The sequence below is a fragment of the Gopherus evgoodei genome, chromosome 8, assembly GCF_007399415.2.
Source record: "Gopherus evgoodei ecotype Sinaloan lineage chromosome 8, rGopEvg1_v1.p, whole genome shotgun sequence".
Taxonomy (NCBI): Eukaryota; Metazoa; Chordata; order Testudines; family Testudinidae; genus Gopherus; species Gopherus evgoodei.
Window position 1 is genome coordinate 103505870 of NC_044329.1, and position 21006 is coordinate 103526875.

The 21006-nt window shown below is 43.2% G+C and overlaps 1 protein-coding gene across 3 annotated transcripts in view; it reads left to right on the forward strand.

The window, feature by feature from the left end:
- The window catches only part of FAF1 (Fas associated factor 1), a 307409-nt gene that overhangs the window by 67922 nt on the left and 218481 nt on the right, over positions 1 to 21006 (forward strand). For all 3 annotated transcript variants that reach the window (XM_030571511.1, XM_030571512.1, XM_030571513.1), the window contains one exon: positions 3099 to 3307. In XM_030571511.1, coding sequence (XP_030427371.1) covers positions 3099 to 3307 — 209 coding nt within the window. The remainder of the gene's footprint in view (positions 1 to 3098; positions 3308 to 21006) is intronic.

The following is a 21006-nucleotide window of genomic DNA, read 5'->3' on the forward strand; positions in this document are numbered from 1 at the left end:
AGCCATGAGTTCAACTCCTGGGAAGGCTGGCTGAACCCCTCAACTTTCCAAGACTGATTAAGGACCTGATCCAACCCTCCTCAACATCAGTGAATTCTTTCCCCTGGCTTCACTAGGTGTGGGATCAATCCCTATAGGATATACAGTTGACTAAGTCTGAGTCTGTCAGATAATTCCCTAAAAGTGAGGTCCCATCTGTTCTGCATGGACCTACAAAATCCCAAAGCACTTTTTCTAACAGCTGGGAATTGCCCCCATGTCCTTGGCTAATTTTTTTTTCTTTTTCTCTTTTGATGCATGTGCACGTGCATGAAAGGTGGTGATAATTTTTCTCTGTGTTAGAGTTACTGGTGCCCTTTCAGTGGGCTGCAGGTAAAGGATACTGTGTCAAAGGAAGTAGATTACTCACTTCAAGAAGTCGATGCACTTGTTTTCTTTCAAACTTTTGAATTCAGTTTTGGCTTGTGTGATTCTAAGTCACTGAAGCATCATCTGCTAAGTGCTGATGAGGCAATCTGAAACAGCAGAACAGGAATTCAGCTGTTTGGGAGAGCCGGTAGAATGGACAAATATGATGTTTTAAAATGTGCTTAACTTATGGTAGATGCTACTTATAATGTAAGTAAATCAATATTTTGGCAGCTGTGCTGTATGTAATTATTAGATCTTAACTTATTTAATGTATGTTGTCAACAATCACCTTTTTTTACACTCAGGATTAAATCCTTGTTTATTCATTGCAGTGAGTGGATATTTACTTTTTATTTGTATTAGTGTAGGGTCCAGAGACGCCCTGTACATATACATACAAAGCATTTTCAGTCTAAATACTCACCAGACTGATTAGCAATACTTTTTTCTTTTGGTTCAGCAAGAAGTTAAGGCATTGATAAGTCAATTCTGAAGTTTCTTCAGCATCTATTTTTCTTTCTTTAAAAAAAATCTAGGCAGTTGAATGTGTGTCAAGCTGTTGTGGGTTTTCCGCCCCCCGATGATATAGGGTGGAATTTCAGAGGCCTAAGGGAGTTAGGCACCCAATTTCCATTGGCTTTCAAAGGGAGTTGGACACCTGACTCCCTTATGCTCTTTTGAAAATCTCACCCATAATCGCCTAAATCAAAGGTTTTGCTAAATTGAATCATTATGTGAGTGTCCACCTGCTGGTAGCTAAGTGTTTATTGGCTTTTTTTTTTAATGCAATTAATGTTATTTAATAGGGGTTAACAGGATGCAAGTAATATTTTCAGAGAACAAATATCCTCTCGGCCACCAAATGTAATACAGTTGTGATTTAAAGAAGTATGTCCTGAGAATGCTATTTAGGATTACTAACAAAACTATTGTCACAGAAACTATTGTATCTCTTTTTAATTTTAACATTCAGTAACCCTCCCCCCTTTTTAAAAAAAACAGCTTGGATCAATATATGGTCATTTTTTAACTCTGCATAACAAATTCCTGGTCGTACTTAGTATTGTAATTAAAAGCTGCACAAAACAAAACAGATTCCCTCTGTACTTTAGAACTCTGAAATTCCTGTAGGTTTCACATAGCTGTGAATTCCGATTTGTGTGTCTGCTGACTAGAGAAAAGGAAAAGAGACCTTTGTACTACCAGAAAAGCATAACACTTAATTTTTTCTTTTCAGAACGTGGGAGGTAAAATGATAGGAATTGCACCAGCAGACAGTTGGGAATGTAGACAGTGTTTGTTAATTATATAGCATGTGTGTGTAGCAACTGGCTATGCTCACTGAGTTCATGTCATCACTGGGGGGTGGGGAGCGAAGGGAGTTTCAGGTTTTTTGTTTTTTTTTTGTTTTGTGTTTAAAGCTTTCGCATCAAGACACTTCTTGACTTTCTTCTTTTTAAGAAAGTGGAATATGGCCTTCTAAATAAGATCCCTTTAAAAAAAAATTGGCATGATCCCAAATTGCAGCGGCCCTATTAAAAAAATTAAAGTATCATTCATTCAGATTCCATCCTTGAAGCATACTCTGTTAGTGTGCACCAGTCATCAGGACATCTGGAGCTGCCTAGTAAGGATAGTTTCCCATACAGATTTCACTATATGTCTGTAGTCACTGTCTTCCACTTGAGGACATCTGCAAAGCAGAACTCCAGCCATACTCTACAAACATTATTTCCTGGATTCCTTGGGTGGAATGTTCATTTTAGTATGTAAAATGCTCATTTTGTCAAAGTGATTCGACATTCTCTTTGGCCTGAATGGTGTTTCTTAATATGCCTTGTTTTATCACTCTGCTTACTAATCCCCAGCACTGCGCTCTTTGGAGAGAGGTTAAATGAAGAGCCTGTAGCTGGAGTTCTCCAAATTAATCTGTGCAAAGCTACATTCACTTCCCACTTTACTATCCCGTGGTCCATATGCAATTACTCAGGAGTAGTGGGGAGGGAGATGATTCTCAAGGAGAAGCTGGAATTCAACATTCTGTAATTAACATATATTTCTAGATTTTAGTCTTAAACTAATACACTGATGTCTATATAATCTCCCTTAATTGCTTGAAGCAAAAAAATTACTTATTTTCCTCTTTAACCTGTCTGATTAATTGGCAAATAGGTTTGTCACTCTAAGGTTATGGGATGCATCTCTGCTGCACTTTCTCCCAGACTCTTTTGGGATGACACTAGCCTGATGATGTAGTAGTAGAATGGTGGCTGCTGTGTAGAATTTCAAGCATGGGATACCCTTGGGATTCTGGTATGGATATGTAGTACTTCCATGGGGTTGCAATATTGTGTTCCTTACTCTACAAGTCATTCTAGGATTTGTAATACATATATTAAACTTGAGGCTCAAAAGATTTTTACAATACTGTAGGACCAGCTTTTAAACAATCTCTCTTGAACTTTTTAGTTGCTAATATTTAAGAAAATGTTGTAGATACTATAATTTTTTACATTGTTAGTAAAACAGCCTGAATGTCAGATACGTGATACAATATAACAGTCACAAGTGCAAGTTGTGGATGACAGTAAGGGAATATACTGCTCATCTTGCTTGCCTCGTGTTTCTTCAAATAGTTCAGTTATCAGTCTGTTCTATTTAAATGCTCTAAACTATATATCTTTCAGTGAATATGGTGGAGAGACTTTGCAAGGACCAACCTATGGTCCCACAAGTCATCCTACTGCATCTTCTTCAACTCCTTCCTCATCCTCAGCGTTTCGACATGTAGTGCCATCCCGACAAATAGTGGAAAGACAGCCACGGATGCTTGACTTCAGGGTTGAATACAGAGATAGAAATGTGGATGTAGTACTTGAAGACAGCTGCACAGTTGGTAAGGTTTATTTAGAATAAAAATAAGTGTTGTGGTACAATAATAAAAAGAAAAACGATGAACAGTAACAACTGAAAATACTGACCATTTACAAACCTCTGTGTAGCCTTAGATAAAATGGCACCACTGTATTTTGATGATTAATCTGCAAAACTGTTGTTTTGAAGTCAGATTGTTTTTTATTGTTTCTGAAACCAGATTTGAGACTAGTGGTTTGTTGTAGCGTTAAGGCACAGTCCACATACATGAACTGCTAGTCATTGTGCCCCAGCGAGCCTGTGATCTCCATCACTTTTTGGATGCATAGCTCCTTTTCATTTCAGATCAGTCACTCGTGGGCAGGCTCCCTCTGAATCTGTGTAGGGCTGGGCATGGTTGCACCCTACTTCTTTGCAAATAAAAATTTTAATTGTCTTTTCAGGGGTGGGAGGAATTCAGACTATTGGAGAATGTAATTTACTTACTCATCTTCAATAATGCATTATACTTTGTTGCTAGTTATACTTTTTCCTTAAGACTTCTTTTTGTAAAAGTAACCTAAGAATGGATACATTGATACCTCTAGCATGTTGCAATATATGTTCAAGTTGCAAGGGTCATGTACTGACATTCTCTGTAAAACTGTGACTACAAGAATTCCTTTTAGCTGACGTAGAAGCAAATCCCTTAATTCATTTACCCAAAATACTTTTAAAAAATCAAAACTAGGAGTAAAGTGAGGAGATGCTGAATAAAATACCACATTGCACTCAGTGTGGTAGTAAAATTGCTCCTATATAATTTTAACGTGAAACAGTTGTTCCTATGTATAGTGTTTTGTACAGTATCAAAGGGTGACACCTAGTGGTGATTATTTTGGTCTATTGAGGCTGTACTGGTATTTCAGATACTGGGTTTGATTCTCCTCTTCCTTGTGTTTTGTGCAGTCACTTACATCTGAGCAAGGTAGGTATAAAAACATTACCAAATCAGAATTCTGCACTCACACCAATAATACCATTTTACACCCACTTGGCACAGGTATAAATGACTAACCAAGGAAATGGTGAAACAGATCAGTGCAAGAACCTAGAATATATTATTCACATACATAACTTTGTCAAGATAGTCTTACCGAAAAATTACAAGGTAAATTCAATAGCAATATTAAATCAATTAGTATAAAAGATTGTTTTGCAATGCTGGTGGAGAAACAAAATGGAAATTTTTCAGCATTCAGCCGGATTCCAGTTGGAATACAGGTGGGAAAATAGATGTGTTCTTAAACATATAGCTGGCTTTTTCCCCTCATGTAGGCTGCTTTCTTAGTCGAGACCCAGATACTAGCTCTTGTAGTAAGCCATAACACTGCAGGCATAACTCCCAGAGCAGTACTGGCTCAGGTTGACTGTGGGTTGAGTGGAATATTTTGGGGAACGCATCTTGAAAATGAAAATGTTGCTTGAAAAGACCTGAATAGTTCCTAACACTGTTCAAACCAGTTGAAATTGAATCCCATAATATATTAACCGCACCTCATTTTCAGAAAGATTTTGCACAAACCAATTTATAAGAAAGAAATAGTATGTGCTGTTGTGAAGTAGCTGCCTGCCATCCATGTGCATATAGCATGGTGCATCCTAGAATGTGATGTTCAAAGTAAATCCCACATTTTGTACCTTAAAACTTTTTAAAATGTGTGTTAGTTCAAAAGTAACACTTTATATTGGCTTAGTATTACTGTAAAAAGGAACAGTGGCTTGATTCTTGACTGCTTCTTGCCAGTGAAGCAGGGAAAGAAATGGGAGAAACAAAGGTGGCTTTAAACCACTTTTATGCTTCCTTTATACACTTGGTGTCCAGGGGCTTGCCAGGCCCTTGTTGTACTTCAGAGGAAATTCAGGGCTGCTCTGATTTTGAGTTCTGGCTGTGGTGGCCTCCTGGCAGCCCAGGATAGCTAGAATGCTGTATACTCTGGCTACATCACCTCTCCAACTCCCTAATCTTTGTGCGTCACATACTTCTGGAGTAGTATAGGGTGATTGTGACAATTCCATGCTGCCTAGGCTACCCTCTTATATGGGCTGTTTACCTCTCCTTTATGCTCCCAGAGTGAATTAAATAGAGTACAGGGTGAAATCAGCATCGTTTTATCTTCCTTTAGTATGTTATTGTTGAGAAACGTGTTTTTTGAGTAGTGTCCCTGTGGTTACTCCACTGTAGGTGTGTCTGTGTCCCTGTGCTACTAATCAGAGAACGTTGGTAGCAGTCTGTCCCACCTGTGCATGTGCTGCTCCTCACCTGCCACGAGATTAGCCAGCGTTAGCAGGTGACCCTCATCAGTTCCTTCTCAACCACCTTGGCTAGAGAGGAGCTAGAGCTGTCCATTCATGGATCGTTACCTCCCTTTAAATTTGCTAGATTTAGCTTCCCTCAAAGCTTTTTTCTTTGTTACTTCGTTTACATTTTATTTAGCTATGCCTTGAAACAAAAGGAAAAACAGAAGAAGGAAGAAAAATGAAGAAGAAAGGGTTTGCCTCCTGCCAACCCTGGTAACATCAAGACTCCCCCACCCCACTGTACCCACTGCCTGGAACAGCTCTGAGTGCCTCCCCTTTTGGCCGGGGGAGCACCGAACCAGTCAAAGTCCCAACCCCCGCAACCTTGAGGAGACCCAGGCTGACCGATGCTCCAAACCTCCCCCCCACCCCCGCCCGGAGAAGTCCTGGGCCAGCTGCAGCTGCGCCTCCCCTCCCCAGACCCCAAGCTACCTGGGGAAAAGCATCTCTCAGGTCTGGAAGAAGCTTTTGTTATGCCCCATGCAGGTTCTGGGGTGGCTGAGAAGGCAGTATTTTCTACTCAGCTTCCTGGGTCCAGGGAGATTACCAATGAACCCAGGAAGCTGAATAGCACATACTGCCTCCTCAGCCACTATGCTATCCTGGGGGATTCAGCTGCAGATGCCAAATTTGGCACTATCATCCATATCAGACTCAACTTCCAAGTTCCAGCTTCCAGTGGTGGGCGCTGCTCGGGAATTATCTACAGTGGAGCACCCGTAGGGACAATACTTGAAGTAGCAGTAGTGACCTTGTGCAGTAATGATGGTTCTTTGAGATGTGCTCCTCAGCCCACCCTCCTCCCCTCTACTTTGGAGTTCTTGTCATTGACTCTGCAGTAGAAAAGAAACTGAGGGTCGCCCACGCATGCTCGCTAACCTTGTGGCAGCCGAGGCGCAGTGCATGCGTGGGCGGGACAGACTGCTACCAAAGTTGTTCAATTTGCAGTGCAGGGATGCAGACATACCTACAGTGGATACATGTCTTGAAGAACTGTTGTTACGGTACAAAGTGACTGACTAACTTCTGCTTAGTTGACAAGTTCAATACATTGTGCATATTTTATTTTAAATTTTGTATCTGGGTACATTTAAAATATTAAAAAATTAATATTCTCTCCATTGTAATGCTGTTCTTCATTTGAATGATAGATATTTGAAAGCTTAATGTTCTAATAGACTTTTTGTTGTCTTTAAAAGAGGCTTTTTTTAAAAAAAAATCTTCCATCTCTCTGTTTGGAGTCACTGCCACCATTCTCAAGTATTCTAACTCAGAGAACTAGTACCATGGGAGATTCCAAGCCCTGACATGAGGGATTAATAGGACTGTGTAGAACCAGGTCTAATGCAGGTAAGTGATGAATAAGCTTCTGCAAACATCAGCGCACCACATTCCTGACCTGGATCCCCCTGCTATTCCAGTTCTAGGCATCCTCTGTGAGGGGAATGTGTTAATTGTGTCAAACTGTGAGATGGATTTGTGACTTGGAAAACTGTCCAGTAGCAACTAGCTCACTGCGCTCACTTTTGCTTCTCTCATATTGTAGAATTTGAGCCCAGGTGCCCAAATGTGAAAAGATGGTACATTAAAGTACCGTACATGTTTTCTTAGCACACTAGTTCAAAGAACTGCCTGTTTCTTTGGCAAAGCAAACCCTTTATAAGGGATCATATTATGTGTAATTATCTGAATATAAGTCATCAGAACCATATCCCATGGTGGTGGTTGCCTATCTACACCAGTTCATATGTTTGCTTGAAGTGCTCATGATCCTTCAAACAACACATACTCATTACCTTATAGACAGAGGTCTTAAATCTTTTTCATTACATGGACCACCTTTTACTACAGAAAATGTCTCAAGGACTGCTTTCATCTTATCTGTAACTGCAAAACATCCCCGTGTCAGCTAGAACAATTGCTAAAGTGGAAAAGTAATCTTAGGTCAATATTTAATGCATGCTTAACTCTCTTAATGTGATGTAGCAGCTGGAAATGAGAAAAGCCAGCACATGTGACTGGTCAGGCCTCTTCAGACCCGCGGTGGTGCTGAGACCACAGTTGGGGAGCTATTGTTTCAGAATTGTGGAAAATGATCCCAATCTAAAATTATTACTTCTATCCAGGTCAAAAGGTCCAGTTTTGCTTTAAAAAGGCTGCCTTTCTCTCAGTACATTAGTTGAATTCTCTCAACCTAATTCTAAATCCAAGTATTTAATTATTTTCCTTTCATAATAAAGTTTTACATACAGAAATGCCCATAATTCCTACACACAAACACACTATCTGCAAGATTCAGACATAAAACAAAATATGTGACTGTCAATAAGTGCCGCTCAGAAGAATGAACCGAGGAAAAAACAAAATATTTAGTTTCAGAAAAGGTCAACATTGACATCCTTTCTCTCACATCCAATATCTTTGACCATTTTTAATTTCTATCCATTAACAGTCACATTATCTCTTACTCCTGAGTTCCCAAAATAAACTCTTCTGACTCTGAGCTAGTGTTTGTTGCTCTCTAGAATAGTTAGCATCTGTCCTTTTTTGGCTTCTTTTTTCCCCTCCAGCATTTTTCTGCCTATTTCAGTGGGATGTGAGGGCTGGAAATGGTTTGACTGGAGTAGTGCACAACAATAGCAGTATGATGGGAGATGTCTCCATCCCACTGACAATCAGCCTAACCCAGCATCCCTGTATTCAGGCAGTGCCAGTTAGGTGCGCCTGCAGAGCATGCTCCGCCTGGCGAAGGGGAACTTTAAAGATGACCACAGACCAATGTGGGCCCAAGAAGAGAGGCTGCTAGAGATTGCTAAGGCGCTCAGTAGCCAGGGGAGCCTAGCCCGAGGCAATGAGCAGCCTTCCCTTTCCTTCTCCTCCACCCCCCCGCCTTTTGCATTAGACAGACATTGCAGCCCCTAGAGGGGCCATGGATGTCTGCTCTCTGTGCCCTGTAGGTGGAGCAGAGGAGCAGTACCAGGGATTGGAGATAATTAGCCTCTGAAAAGACCCTGGAAATGAGCCCAACTCTTGCAGGGAACTTACCCAGGAGTGTGGGTTCTGGTGTGTGCCCAGAGGCAAGAGACGACTTCCAAGCTCAAGCTGAGAGGTGGCTCACTGAAAGTGGTGGGGAGGGAAGGCAGGCATGATACCCTACACATGATTCAAGGCCTTGAGACAGAAACAGGTTCCACATCAGTTCTTGGAGAGGGGGCATCAGTCGAGGTGCACCATTAGCACTGGTATAAGTGGATGGCAGAATGGCAACAGTAACAGGCCAACCAGAAACAGCAGTTCCAGCAGTGGTGGACTGCCCAGCAGCCGATACAGTCAGCATAGCAGGAGCAGCAGCTGCTAAAGGAGGTTGGGACCACCAGCGAGAACTTGACTTCTTTGCAGTAGTAAAAACCTGCCCTCTGCAGGGAGACCCAGTAGGCCAGAGGAGCTCTGCCACCCATGTCAGTAAAGTTAACTAACATGGGCTCCAAGACAATCCAGCAGCATTCCTTGTCACCTTTCAGAGGATGGCATTGGTCTCTCAATGGCCTCCAGAGCACTGGGCATTAGTTTTAGCCCTCTATATGATGTGAGAGGCAAAGCTGGTATACCGTAACCTTGACCCAGAACAGGCTAGAGACTACTGTTGGGTGAAGACCACTATTTTAGATTATCTGGATATTAGCAAATAGACTCAGCAGCAGCGTTTTTGGGTGGAGACCTCCCCCAAGGAGGCTCACCCCCAGGAAATGATGCAGTGATTCAAAGGGCATTGCTGGTGATGGTTTTCTTTCCTGGAGCGCTCCAGGTCTCAAGTTGCAGAGTAGGTTGTCGCAGAGCAGTTTGTATCCATACTTATAGTGAGGGACCTGGAGTGGGTTCTCTGGCATCACCCTGAGTCGTTGTCAGACATAATGCAGCTGATGGAAAATTTTATCACAGCTGAAGTGTTGCTGGAGATGGGACATGTGGCCTTAGTCCATTCACCAGTGAGGGCTACTGATGACACCAGACCCCCGCAAGCAGATGCCGAACCCAAGCACAACAGGAAAGGTGTACAAACCCACCACAGCAACCTGAGCCACACCATGTACAGAGGAAGACTGTGGCAAGACACAGGGCTAAGTTTGGATAAGATATTGCCCAGATAACCAACCACCTGGGGACACAAATGACTGAAGTGTAGCCTTTGAGCCCAAAGGTTTTCCTCATAGTCTGAACATGCCCCCTGCCAGAGCCTGCAGGGATAAGCTCAGTGATCTGCTATTCCTGTTGGCAACAGGGGCATATGAGGAAAGAGTTCCCATTGATGGAATGTGACTACACAGAGGGTTGGATGGCAGAAGATGACACGTAATAGGACTCACCCCCACTATGTTGATGATCCCAGAATGGGTCCAAGGGGAGGAGGTACTGGGTCTTGAGGTGTAGCCAGACAGTGATACAAGCTGCCCTAGCAGGAAAGAAAATCAACTCAAAGAGGACTATTTGCCTGGAGTGTATACATGGATATGTAAAGCCTATGCCCAGTCAGTGGCTGGAACTGACAGTTGGTGCCCACACTGACTCAATTAAAATTGTGCTAGCAGAGAAATTAGCATGCCCAGTGATTATAGGCTCAAACTGGCCAGCCTTTTGGCAAATCATTAAGGATATGAGCTCCAGAGCAGGCCTTGGCCTGTGGACCCCATGGACCTAATGAGTCTGGGGGACTCTGAAGACCCCCTCCAGAATGTCCTCTGTGACCAGGGATGACCAGACAGATGGAGGGATGGCAGGCATTGGCTGTGGACCTCAGACCTTACTATAAAGAGGAGCTTCACCCAAGAACATGATGATGCAGTGCTGAGCAGTGTCTGTGAACAGCTGGTATCCATGTTTGGGGAGGCAGCAGACCCCTAGCACCTGAGACACCACACCCACTTTTTGCTGGAGAAAGAGCGTCTGTATCACGTGAAAAGACACTCTCAGTTGTGAGCAATAAGAACTCATTTACTGATACCCTGTAAGTACCGAAGGGCTGTAATTCAGCTGGCACATGATATTCCCTGCACAGGGCGTATAGGGAATGAGAAGATCCTGGAGTTGGGTATTGACTAACTTTTTCTGGGTGAGGGTGCGCAGTGAGGTAAGGGAGTGTTGCTGTTCCTGTCCTGAGTGTCAATAAATGACAGCCAAGACTGTCCAGAGGCTCTTTGGTCCTAATGCCCTAAATGGAAACCCTATTTGAAAGAATAGGGATGAACATGGTAGAGCCTTTTAGAGAAGAGCTGCTTGGGAAACCAGTATGTACATTTAGTGGTGGACTATGTCATTCCCTACCCCAAAGCGATACCCTTGTGCTTGGCTACAGTGACAGCAATTGCTTCCAAACTTATGAGACTCTCTTTGCTTGGATAAATTTCCTGCAGGAAATATTGACTGTTCAAGTCTCCAGCTTCACCCTTCAGGTGATGCATAAGCTATGTTCTCTTCTTAAAATAAAGGCCGTGCGGACATCAGTGTGTCATCTGCAAACAGATGGCCTAGTGCAAAGGATTAACAAGATGTTAAGAGATATCGAAGCAATTTTGTTGGGATTGAGTCTAGACACTGAGACCACCTCTTCCCACCATTTCTATTTGCTATGCAAGAGGTACTCCAAACTTCTGTGGGTTTTTTGCCCTTCAAAATGCTCTATGGATGTCAGCCCTGGGAAATCTTGGATGCATTGTGAGAGTTGGGAGGGGCAAGATGCAAACACACTTGGGGTGACCCAGTACATTATCACTCAACTATGTGAACATCTAAAGTTGAACACTTTCACAAAGGAGAACCATGTTTGGGCTCAATGGAGGCAAGAACAGGGATATAAGCAAGAGGCATGAACTTTCCACCCTGAAGACGGGTGTTGCTCCAATTACCATCATCTGAGTCAAAATTAATGGCTCACTGATAAGGTCTGTTTGAGGTTCTGAGACAAATGGATCCGGTTGATTATGAGATCAAGCTAACCAGCAAGAGGAAGGAGACAAAGGTCTTTCATTTTCAAGCTGTGGAAAACGTGGGAAACCCTCCTGCTAGATTCCTGGCCAGTGAGCCTTGAACTAGGTCTCAATGTAGCTGATAGCCTAGAGTCTGGAATTTTACCATTAAATGAGGCCATTGCTTCTTAAGACCCAGTTGTTGCAAATGATCCAAGACTTCAATATGGTATTCTCCACGAGCCTGGGGAGAACGTAAGCCATATAACATTATCTGAAGACCACGCCAGGGTAACTGATTAGAGAAAATCCTCAGCCCTTGCCCAAGAAGCTGTGGAACATGGTCCAAGTAGAAGTGCCTATAATATTGAGAAGGGGGGTCATGGAGGAGTCCAAGAGCACCTGGAGGACTCCTTTAGTCCTGGTCCCCAAAGCGAACAAAAGTTTGACACTTACCCAATGCTGCAATGAACATGATGAGCTGCTAGAGCAGTTGGGCCTGGCACAATACCTCAGCACATTGAATCTTACAAAAGGCTATTGGCAGATACCCCAGCCTGCAGCCTGTCAGGAGAATACCATGTTCTCAATCCCCTTTGGCCATTTCCACTTTAAAACCGTGCTGTTTTGCCTGCCAGGGGCCACAGCGGCTTTCCAGGGCCTGATGAATTGAATCCTTTGACCCCACCAGCAATATGCTGCAGTTTATCTTGATGTCACTGTAATTTATAGCCCTATGTGGGAAGACCACCTCAGTGATCTAAGAGCAGTATTGACTTTTCTAGAAGAGGCTGGCCTCACAGGTAAACCTGCTGAGTATAAGTTGGCCATGACTGAGGTGACTTATTTAGGGTATCCGATAGGAGGAGGCCTTGTGAAACCATTGATGGATAAAGTCCATGCATTAAATTTAAGCCTAACAAGAATCCCAGCATTCAGGCAGTGCCAGTTAGGTACACCGGCAGAGCATTCTCTGCCTGGAGAACAGCAGCTCAGAAGGTGAAACTAGCCACAGAATAAGGGGGGGGGAGTTTGCCCAAGAAGAGAGGCTGCTAGAGACGGCTAGGGAGCCCAGTGGCCATGTGAGCCCAGGCAGTGATATCCTTTTCTTTTCCTTACCTTTTGTTCAGGGAAGACGGACACTGCAGGCCTGAGAATGCTCTGTAACTGAGTTGAGATAATTAGACTCAGTAGGACCCTGGGACTGAGCCCAGCTCCTGCAGGGAGCAGTGAGAATGCCCAGGAGTGGGAGTTCCAGTGGGGACCAGGGGCAAGAGACACCGAGACAATGGCAAAGCCTAGGCTGAGAGCTGTCTGATTATAGCAGGCACTGTTTTTTGCATTTGTAATATCAATGTATTTTGCATGTGCTGAAACTTCATTTTGTTGGTTAAAGCAATTGTTAGCTCTTAGGTATGATTAAAATCAATTTAGTGCTTGGATCTGTAGTCATAGGAGAATAAACTCTCTGGATTCCTCCTGTGTTAGGTACTTCATATGGCCTTCATTGCTGCAGTATCTTCATGACTCTCAATCTTTGCTATAATTCTCCTCACAGCACCTCTGTCAGGCAGAGAATACTGTTTCTGTTTTGCACATGGGAAGCTTAGGTACAGAGACTTGGTGACTTGCCCAAGGTCACACAGGAAAATGCCGGTGGAACAGAGAATTGAACCGAAGTCTCTTGAGTTCCAGAGTAGTACTCTAACATCCTTCAATTGCCTTTTCTAGGGTCAACTTCTCTTTTGTAAGAATTAGATCAAAGTCCATGTTTGATTCAATTGTAAGAGATTCTAATAGCTGATTTTCTTAATGTGAGACAGTGGATTCATCAACAATTTGCAATTGTTCTTTAAATTTGCATTGCTTTGATACCACATTCCTATTTGTTGTGAAACGAGAATTTAGGACTGTGTTCATCTCTTCTAACCTGCAGCCACTATTGCTTGTGTAGCTGCATGTTCTGCATTTTTAATCCCCGAATATTTTCCAAACACTTGCTTAATATGCTTCACAAAGTCTGCCGGATTTTCTTCCTTGTTTTGCTTACAGGCGTTTATTTTTTCCCATTTTGTTTTCTTTGGGCATACGGTGAGAACTCCGTTAACTAAGTCAGTTCTTTTCTGGTTAAATTCAACCTCAGACATATCTGCAGGGTCATCCGGCCAACCTGCCCTTGCATAGAGGCGGGTAAGGGTTTCTTTGGGCACAAAAGCGGATAACAGCTGGGTGCATATCAGCATGTGAGGGGTTATAACACTTGACTATCATTGCCAATTGCTCTTGGAATTTAACGGGATCTTGCCCGATTTTTGGAAACTTTTTAATTAGGTTGTAAAGATCGCCTGGTGACCAGGGGGCATGTACTGTTACTAACCCTCCTTGGCCTGGCAATTGGCGAAGGGAAAAATTATTAACGGTCTCTGGCGGGGGTTTTATGTATGCTGCCTTACGCAGTAAAGTACTACCGCGAGTGCGAAGGACTACGAAATCACAGTCGGGAGAGGGATTTTCTAGAATGGATTTATATTTTGGTGATGTCGTAAGCTGCATTATTTCGGCTATAGTACCTGACAACAGCCGTAGCGGGGAGTCTGGAGACACCTTCTCCCAATTTATATCCCCCTCCTCCCAGTCTACGTCTTCTTTGCTTGCCTCAAGTTGCCACTTAGTCATTAACAGTTCTCCTGTTGTTGTTATAGCCCCAAGGGCGTCTCCCAACTCTGGTGACAGAGTCGACTGAGATGAGGATTCACTTGAAGGGGTCGTGGAAGGGGTTGGTCTATTAGAACCCGGGGAAGATGAGGAGGCAGAGCCATGAAGGGTTCCTCCATTTCCAGAGCTGGTTGTGGAGTTCGTGGTTGGAGACTTTTCCCGAGGGAACCCATTTTGATCATTCGGATTATAGGGAGGAGGGATAGGAGCAGGATTAGGATTATCCGGCCATTGCCGATCTTCCGTGAACAATTTGATTAGCTCATTAGAAGACGGTGAAAGGTAGATCTTTTCCGGGGCAGTTGGTTTTGGGCACGTTTTGGATGGGCAGAGGGGAGTCTCGTCTATTAAAGAGAGATTGGGCATATTTTTGGCACTATTTAATTTTTCCCGTGCCTCTTTAAGTTGCATTGTTAACTTTTCTTGGGTATCTTTTAGACCCCTCACTTGGGATTCATCATACCATTCAAAATAAGCATTAAACTGTCCCCGTCCCACAGAATTGGCAAGAAGGGCACCCCGGAGGTGCATGATCCTGTCAAGATCAGAACTGCCCTCTACAGGAAATTGCAGTTTTGGGTTATCTCTGGTATACCAACTCCACTTTTGCAAATATTTACATGTCGACGGGCCACAGTGCACATACATGTAAGCAGCAGGAGTGCCTTTTGGACCAGACTCCATTTTTACTGCAGACAAACACTTCCTTCAAGCCACTCACACAAGGGAATGCTGATCAGGATTACCACAGTTCTAACACCGATGGCATCTTTACCTGCCCTGGGCAGGGGAAATAGGGGTAGGCTTTCGCTGACCCGCCAAATGGCAGGTACCTACAAGGAAGGAGGTAAAGGATGGGATGGGCGTCCTCCCGGAGAACCCGCGGTCCCCGCACGCCTGTTGTCAGCCCAGAGCACCAGCCTTAAGCCAACGATGCTTCTGGAGCTACGGACCCAGCGGTACGGTTTTCCTGGGGGCTTCCCTCCTCTCCAAGAAGGGAAGGGAGCTTATGGCTCCAGTGGGCAGAAAAGGGACCCTGCAGTCCTGAAAGGACAGTGCTCGAGGAGCGGTCATAGGTCATGGAAGGGAAGGGAAAAGGGATGGGGAAACACACAAGCACCCAACAGGCTAGCCACTTATCAAGGCCTGCCAGCTAGGAAGCTTCACAATCTCTCCACACTCATACTCAAAGCTCAGCTGTGGGGCTTGCTTTCGAGACACTCCCGGTCACGAGCTTTCGCTTCGCAGGAGGCTCGGGGCGTCTTCCCACAGCTGCATTTACGCTGGCCGCTTGGCCCTCACACACACAGACACAGGCACTTTCTTGACACAGGCGTCAAGGCGAAAACTTTAAAACCCGGATCCCCGCCAGACCTGGTAGGAATGGGGACCCCCGATCAACTCCCAGGGCGTGCTAGCCCAAGAGCGGATCAGGACTCTCCGGACCGAAAGAAGCGTGGTCCGTGGGTTGCCGGCGATACCTTTGAAACCTTAGGAGTCTTTGGAAAGACTTTACACCTTTTTCAGAACCTTAGAAAGACTTTATATCTTTGAAGTTATCTAACCTGAGACTTCCCGAGAGGAGGCGTCAGGTCTGTCTGATGGCTAAAAGTTCGAACCCAGCTTGTGACTTACCCCAAACCGGAGCCTACAGACCAGTCCTCTGCCAAGCCCCATTAGAGATTTCAAAAGGTCTCTTACCTTAGTTGGGCCCTGGGGTTGGAAGGAGACTGCCTGCGGTCCTCTGATTCAGGAGAAGCCCTCTTGTGGGTTCCCGGCCAACGCACCAAATTGTCGTGGAAAAGGACCACCACTGAGTTGAGTTGATCAGACAGCCTGAGGCTCCTTTATTGATTAATCAGAGAATACATGCATATGCACGGAGAGATGACAAGTCCTCTAGCAAGAGGTAAGTCGCTCTACCTTACAGCAGTGATACCTGGGTTTATATAACCAAAAACCGCAAATTACCATATGATCTTACACATCCGAGGATACCATATTTGGTTAATACAATGACATCTTCTAACCATCTGCTAAAAACAATTACTATTAATATACCGGTTATGAGCTAATTTGCAAGCCTGCTCTTTGTTACTTCCCCTTTTTACGGGTTTTTGCAATTGTCAGGACTTTGACACCTGGTTTCCACCTATTTGAGGGTTACTTGTGGTTAAGCTGTTGCCTGTTGTCCAAGCCTTTTGAGGAACTTGTGTTCAAAAATACATGTTGTTTGTACTTTTGGTCAAGTTGCCAAGAGATACAATTTATGCATAAGCAATTTTAATGAGCTATAGTAACCTAGTAGCTGTTAGTCTATTTCAGCAGTGATGGATGGGTTGTTTAAGGGATTTTATGTCAGTTTTTTAATCCCTTATAGCAGCACTTTTATTGTTTAGCAGCATTTGGCGGTTATTGTAGTGTTAGCAGCATTTAACAGTGTTATGATAGTGTATTAAATCAGAGAGTGAGCCTCAGGTGAGTTAGTGATTGATTATTTTCCTTACTTTTCTGTATGTTAGTATGATTGAGGCCTATGGCCTTGATATGATTTTTTGCTTGATCAAGACCCGGCTTTTGGGCCTGGGGTTAGTTTTCTTTATCACCTGATAAGCTAGAGGAAATTCTTCATGTAGAGTCTCCTAGAGTTTACTATCAATTTATTTCATTTTTCTGGCTCTAGCTATATCTAATCCATTGTCAGTATCACAGAAATAGAAAGATTTCATTTACATCAATTTTTTTGTGTAGTGATTAGCTGCATTCTTGTTAAGTCATGAATCGTGGTCAACTGGAGTTTGCCATCTTTCTCAGCTATCGCCATCATACCAATAGCTCATCACCAAAATGCAGTGTTGTTTATGAAGCACAGAGTGTAAACTATCTGCAAGTGGCTTTTATTAAACTAATCTTCCAGAAATGCTCTTCTGGAAACAATCATTCAGTATCATTTAGACATGGCTAAAACTCTGAAGCTTCACATCTGTCTAGCCTGTTTCTCAGTTTGCTTGAATTTATATTGCAATTATATCAAATTTCCACTAGATGGAAATATGCCACAAGCACCCCAGAAAGTTAGAGATCCAAACAGAAGGGACATTTCACTAGCAAAGAGAACTTAAAGGAAGGTTGAATAAATAGTAACTGCTGGAATGAGCAAGGCACCCAATGTATGCTGTGTAAGTGTCAGCAATAGGAAGGAAAGTTGTTTCCTAGGGCTAGTTATTTGGGCTTTTGTATTGTTTGTATTATATTAAGATTTCCTGTGAGTATATTGTTTGGTTCTCTATATAACATATAAATGCAAGAACATTAACTTTTTGCCATGCATATAAATAAATTAATCTTTTACCACACCGACAAAGGGGTTAATTATCTTAAATCCACCCTTTCTTGTAACCATAGTGAGATTCAGCCCATGCATGGAGGGCTGCGGAATATTCTGCTCTGTGTACATATTGGTAAACTGGATGATAGGAGAGTTAAAATATTACAGAAATCCTCATGAATCCCCAAGTCAAGCAAGATTCCAGCACGTGAGAAAATTGATTCTCACAAATGAGAAACTGGATCAGTAGCCAAGTATGTGATAGTAGGGAATGTTTCTGGATCTTCTGATGGTAAATTAGCTGAGTACCGTAGGTGCAAGACTAATCTGATGAAAGATGTCTATCTCTAGGTTGGTGATTTATTGTTTGCTAGCTAAACAATAGAAAAATGTAAACCCCACACAGTGATTTTGAACTAAGTATAAAAGCTCCTTATTCTTTTGGTTCTATTACTGAAATATAGTGGAAAAACAAGGGTATAAATGATAATCTATAAAGCAGCTGCCTACAGGATCCACAGAAATGAAATCTGATCAAAATTGTATTTATTATATTAACATAATCAACCACAGCAACAAAATTTGGAAAAGAAAGAGTAAACTTACTGCCTGAGAAATAGCTTGGGGGTTGGAGGGAAACTAATTAAACATTCTAAATTAAATACAACTTTGTTTAGTCTGGCCAGCATTTCAGTCAATTGGATACTATAACCTATTTTTATGTAAATTATTATGCATCACTGTATCCAATTAGTGCATTCATGTCTCATGGCTTGGAGGAAAGAGCTGGGATTCTCTAGCAACTGTTTTTTCAAAGTTTTACAATTTTACAATATTTGTGAGGGAATGTGGATGTAATCTAAAAGTGACTAAGCATTATGTTCAGAAAATATGATTATACTGATATAAAATTTGCTCATTTTTCAATAATACATTACCCAAAAAGCAATGCATCTATAATAATTATTTACTCCTGGGGGAATTCTGTGCCACTGCACATGCACAGAATTTATGTCCCCCGCAGATTTCTTTGCTTTCCTGCAGAAAAATGACTTTCTGACAGGGAAGCAAAGGGAAGCCACAAGAGCGATCATGCGACCCTCCCCAGCACTATGTTTTGGGGTGCCCAGGGCAGCCGACAGAGAGATAAATTACTGTGGGGCAGGTGGTGGGACTGGGGAAGACATGGCTGGTGGATCCTACCCTGGGGAGGACGAAGTCATGTCCTCCCCAGCTACTAGTCCCGGCTGGGCTAGGGAGGACATGACTTCGTCTTCCCCTGTATGGCAACCTGGGGCTGGGTCAGATCCACCCCTAGATTTCTCCTGCAGCTTCAGGAAGCTCTTTTATCCTCCCCCCTTGCACTCATCGCTTCTCAGCTGGGGGAGAAATCCTTGTACAGGGCACTGTTCCTGCATCCGCCCAGCCCATGCATCCAGACCCCCTCATATCCAAACCCTCCCACCAAACCTTACCCCACCTGCACTCATAACCTTCCCAATGATCCTCACTTCTCCTGCACCTGAACCACCCTGACAAGTCACCTGCACCCGGATACCCACCTCATTGAGCCCCACTCCCTCAGCATCTGGACCCCTACTGAGCCCCCCCACAGATCGCCTGCCAAACTCTCTCCCCCTTCACACCCAGCCCCCCTCACTAAGCCCCAACCACGTTCACCTTGAACCCCCTGCAGAGTCCCATTACTGTTGCACCCAGAGCCCCCCCCCCAAAAGCCCCTGTGCATCCAGATCTCCCCCCGCCCCGGATCCCCCACTGAGCTGCCCACACCCAGATTTCCCCCCCCCTCCAAACCCTCTCAACTCACACCTGGTTCCCTCCCACATTGAGCCCCTCCACACTTGGATCCTTTCATGCTGAGCTTGCCTGCCCATACTTGGTGCATCTAGCATGGAGGGGCAGGGCCCTGGGGTGTTTCTGGGGCAGGCCCGGTCCTTATGCTGTGTCAGGGTTGGGTGCAGCCTCACCGCTGAGTCCGTGTCCTGTGGGGGAGCTGCACAGTGATCTCCCACTCTGTGCAGCCAGTGGCCTATGCTCCCCAACGCCATGCTGTAGCCTCCACATTTATTTGACAAATAAAATTGCAGAATTTGGCATAATTTTAAAATATTGTGTGCAGAATTTTTAATTTTTTGGCACAGAATGCCATCAGGAGTAATAATTAAATTAAAACAGAAACAATTATTTTAAATCTGGTTCCTCAATGCATATAGTAATACTATATTTACATGTATTTACTAAAATAGCCATACGCTTGGTACATTTATGTGTAATATATTAATTGGAGTCGAGTTAATTCTTGAAGTCGGGGTTGAGTAAGTGATAGGCTAATGGTGAGGATGTAATGGCTGAAGTCAACTTTTGAAGACTTTTTTTTTTACCCTTTTTCAAGTCAATTTTCAAGGCACCTTTTTCAAGTCAATGGGCAATTGGTTTTATGGGGGAAAAACTGTTAGTTAAAAGCTGTAATAAATCATATATTTAACACTGAGTAATTCTTCCTCCCTCTTTGTATATCTTTTTGTTCCTTCACTTTGTTCACTGGAATTTCTTACCTGCAAACTGCAGTGCCAACCTGGTTTCCTGCTGAGATGCATTAATCTGTGGCATTAGAACACAGAAACACTGGCTGCTGCAGTTTATTTCAGCATGCAGAGCTTCAGATACTCATTTATATGTCTTCCTGGTGTGCTGCACATAAGTATGTTTATTTAAAAAGGAAAAAAAGTGGAAATTCATGCAAAGTGCATTAATAATTAGCTGTATTAGAATTGTTATACCCATACATTTCCTTTCCCCTCTAATCATATTCCCAGTCTCATCCTTAGAATGGATTCTTCTGCACCTTTGACTGATGCATTTTTAAAGTGAATGCTGGCTGCTGGTGCTTTTGTTAATGGAATGCTCCCCAGATACTTGCTCTCCTGTCCTTCCAGGTGACCCTGAATCTCTCTCATTTTATGGGTGATTATCTCTGTCTGCTCATGGCTGGCTATGGATCTTTAGCCTGCGAGACAGTTATTGATATCAATAACTGTCTTTCTTTTTTTTGAAGATTTACATCGGCCAGTACTTCATCATCTTGATGCTTGCCTCATCTATGTGCAGTATCATATCCTTTTATTTAAAACTGCGTGTGTAGCCCACAGCGGTGTCAGCAGAATGCTTTTGCTTGCAGTATGAAAGTTGAGGAAAAATACAGGGAGGACCAAAGGAAAACATGGAAGCAATCTTTCTTTTGGAAAACTAATCTTAATTGTACTGATTTTAAAATGGCTGTACTCGAAGAACCATCCTAACTATGCTTTAAAACTAATATTCAGAACAAGTTGTTCTGCTATAATTCCTAAGCAATTA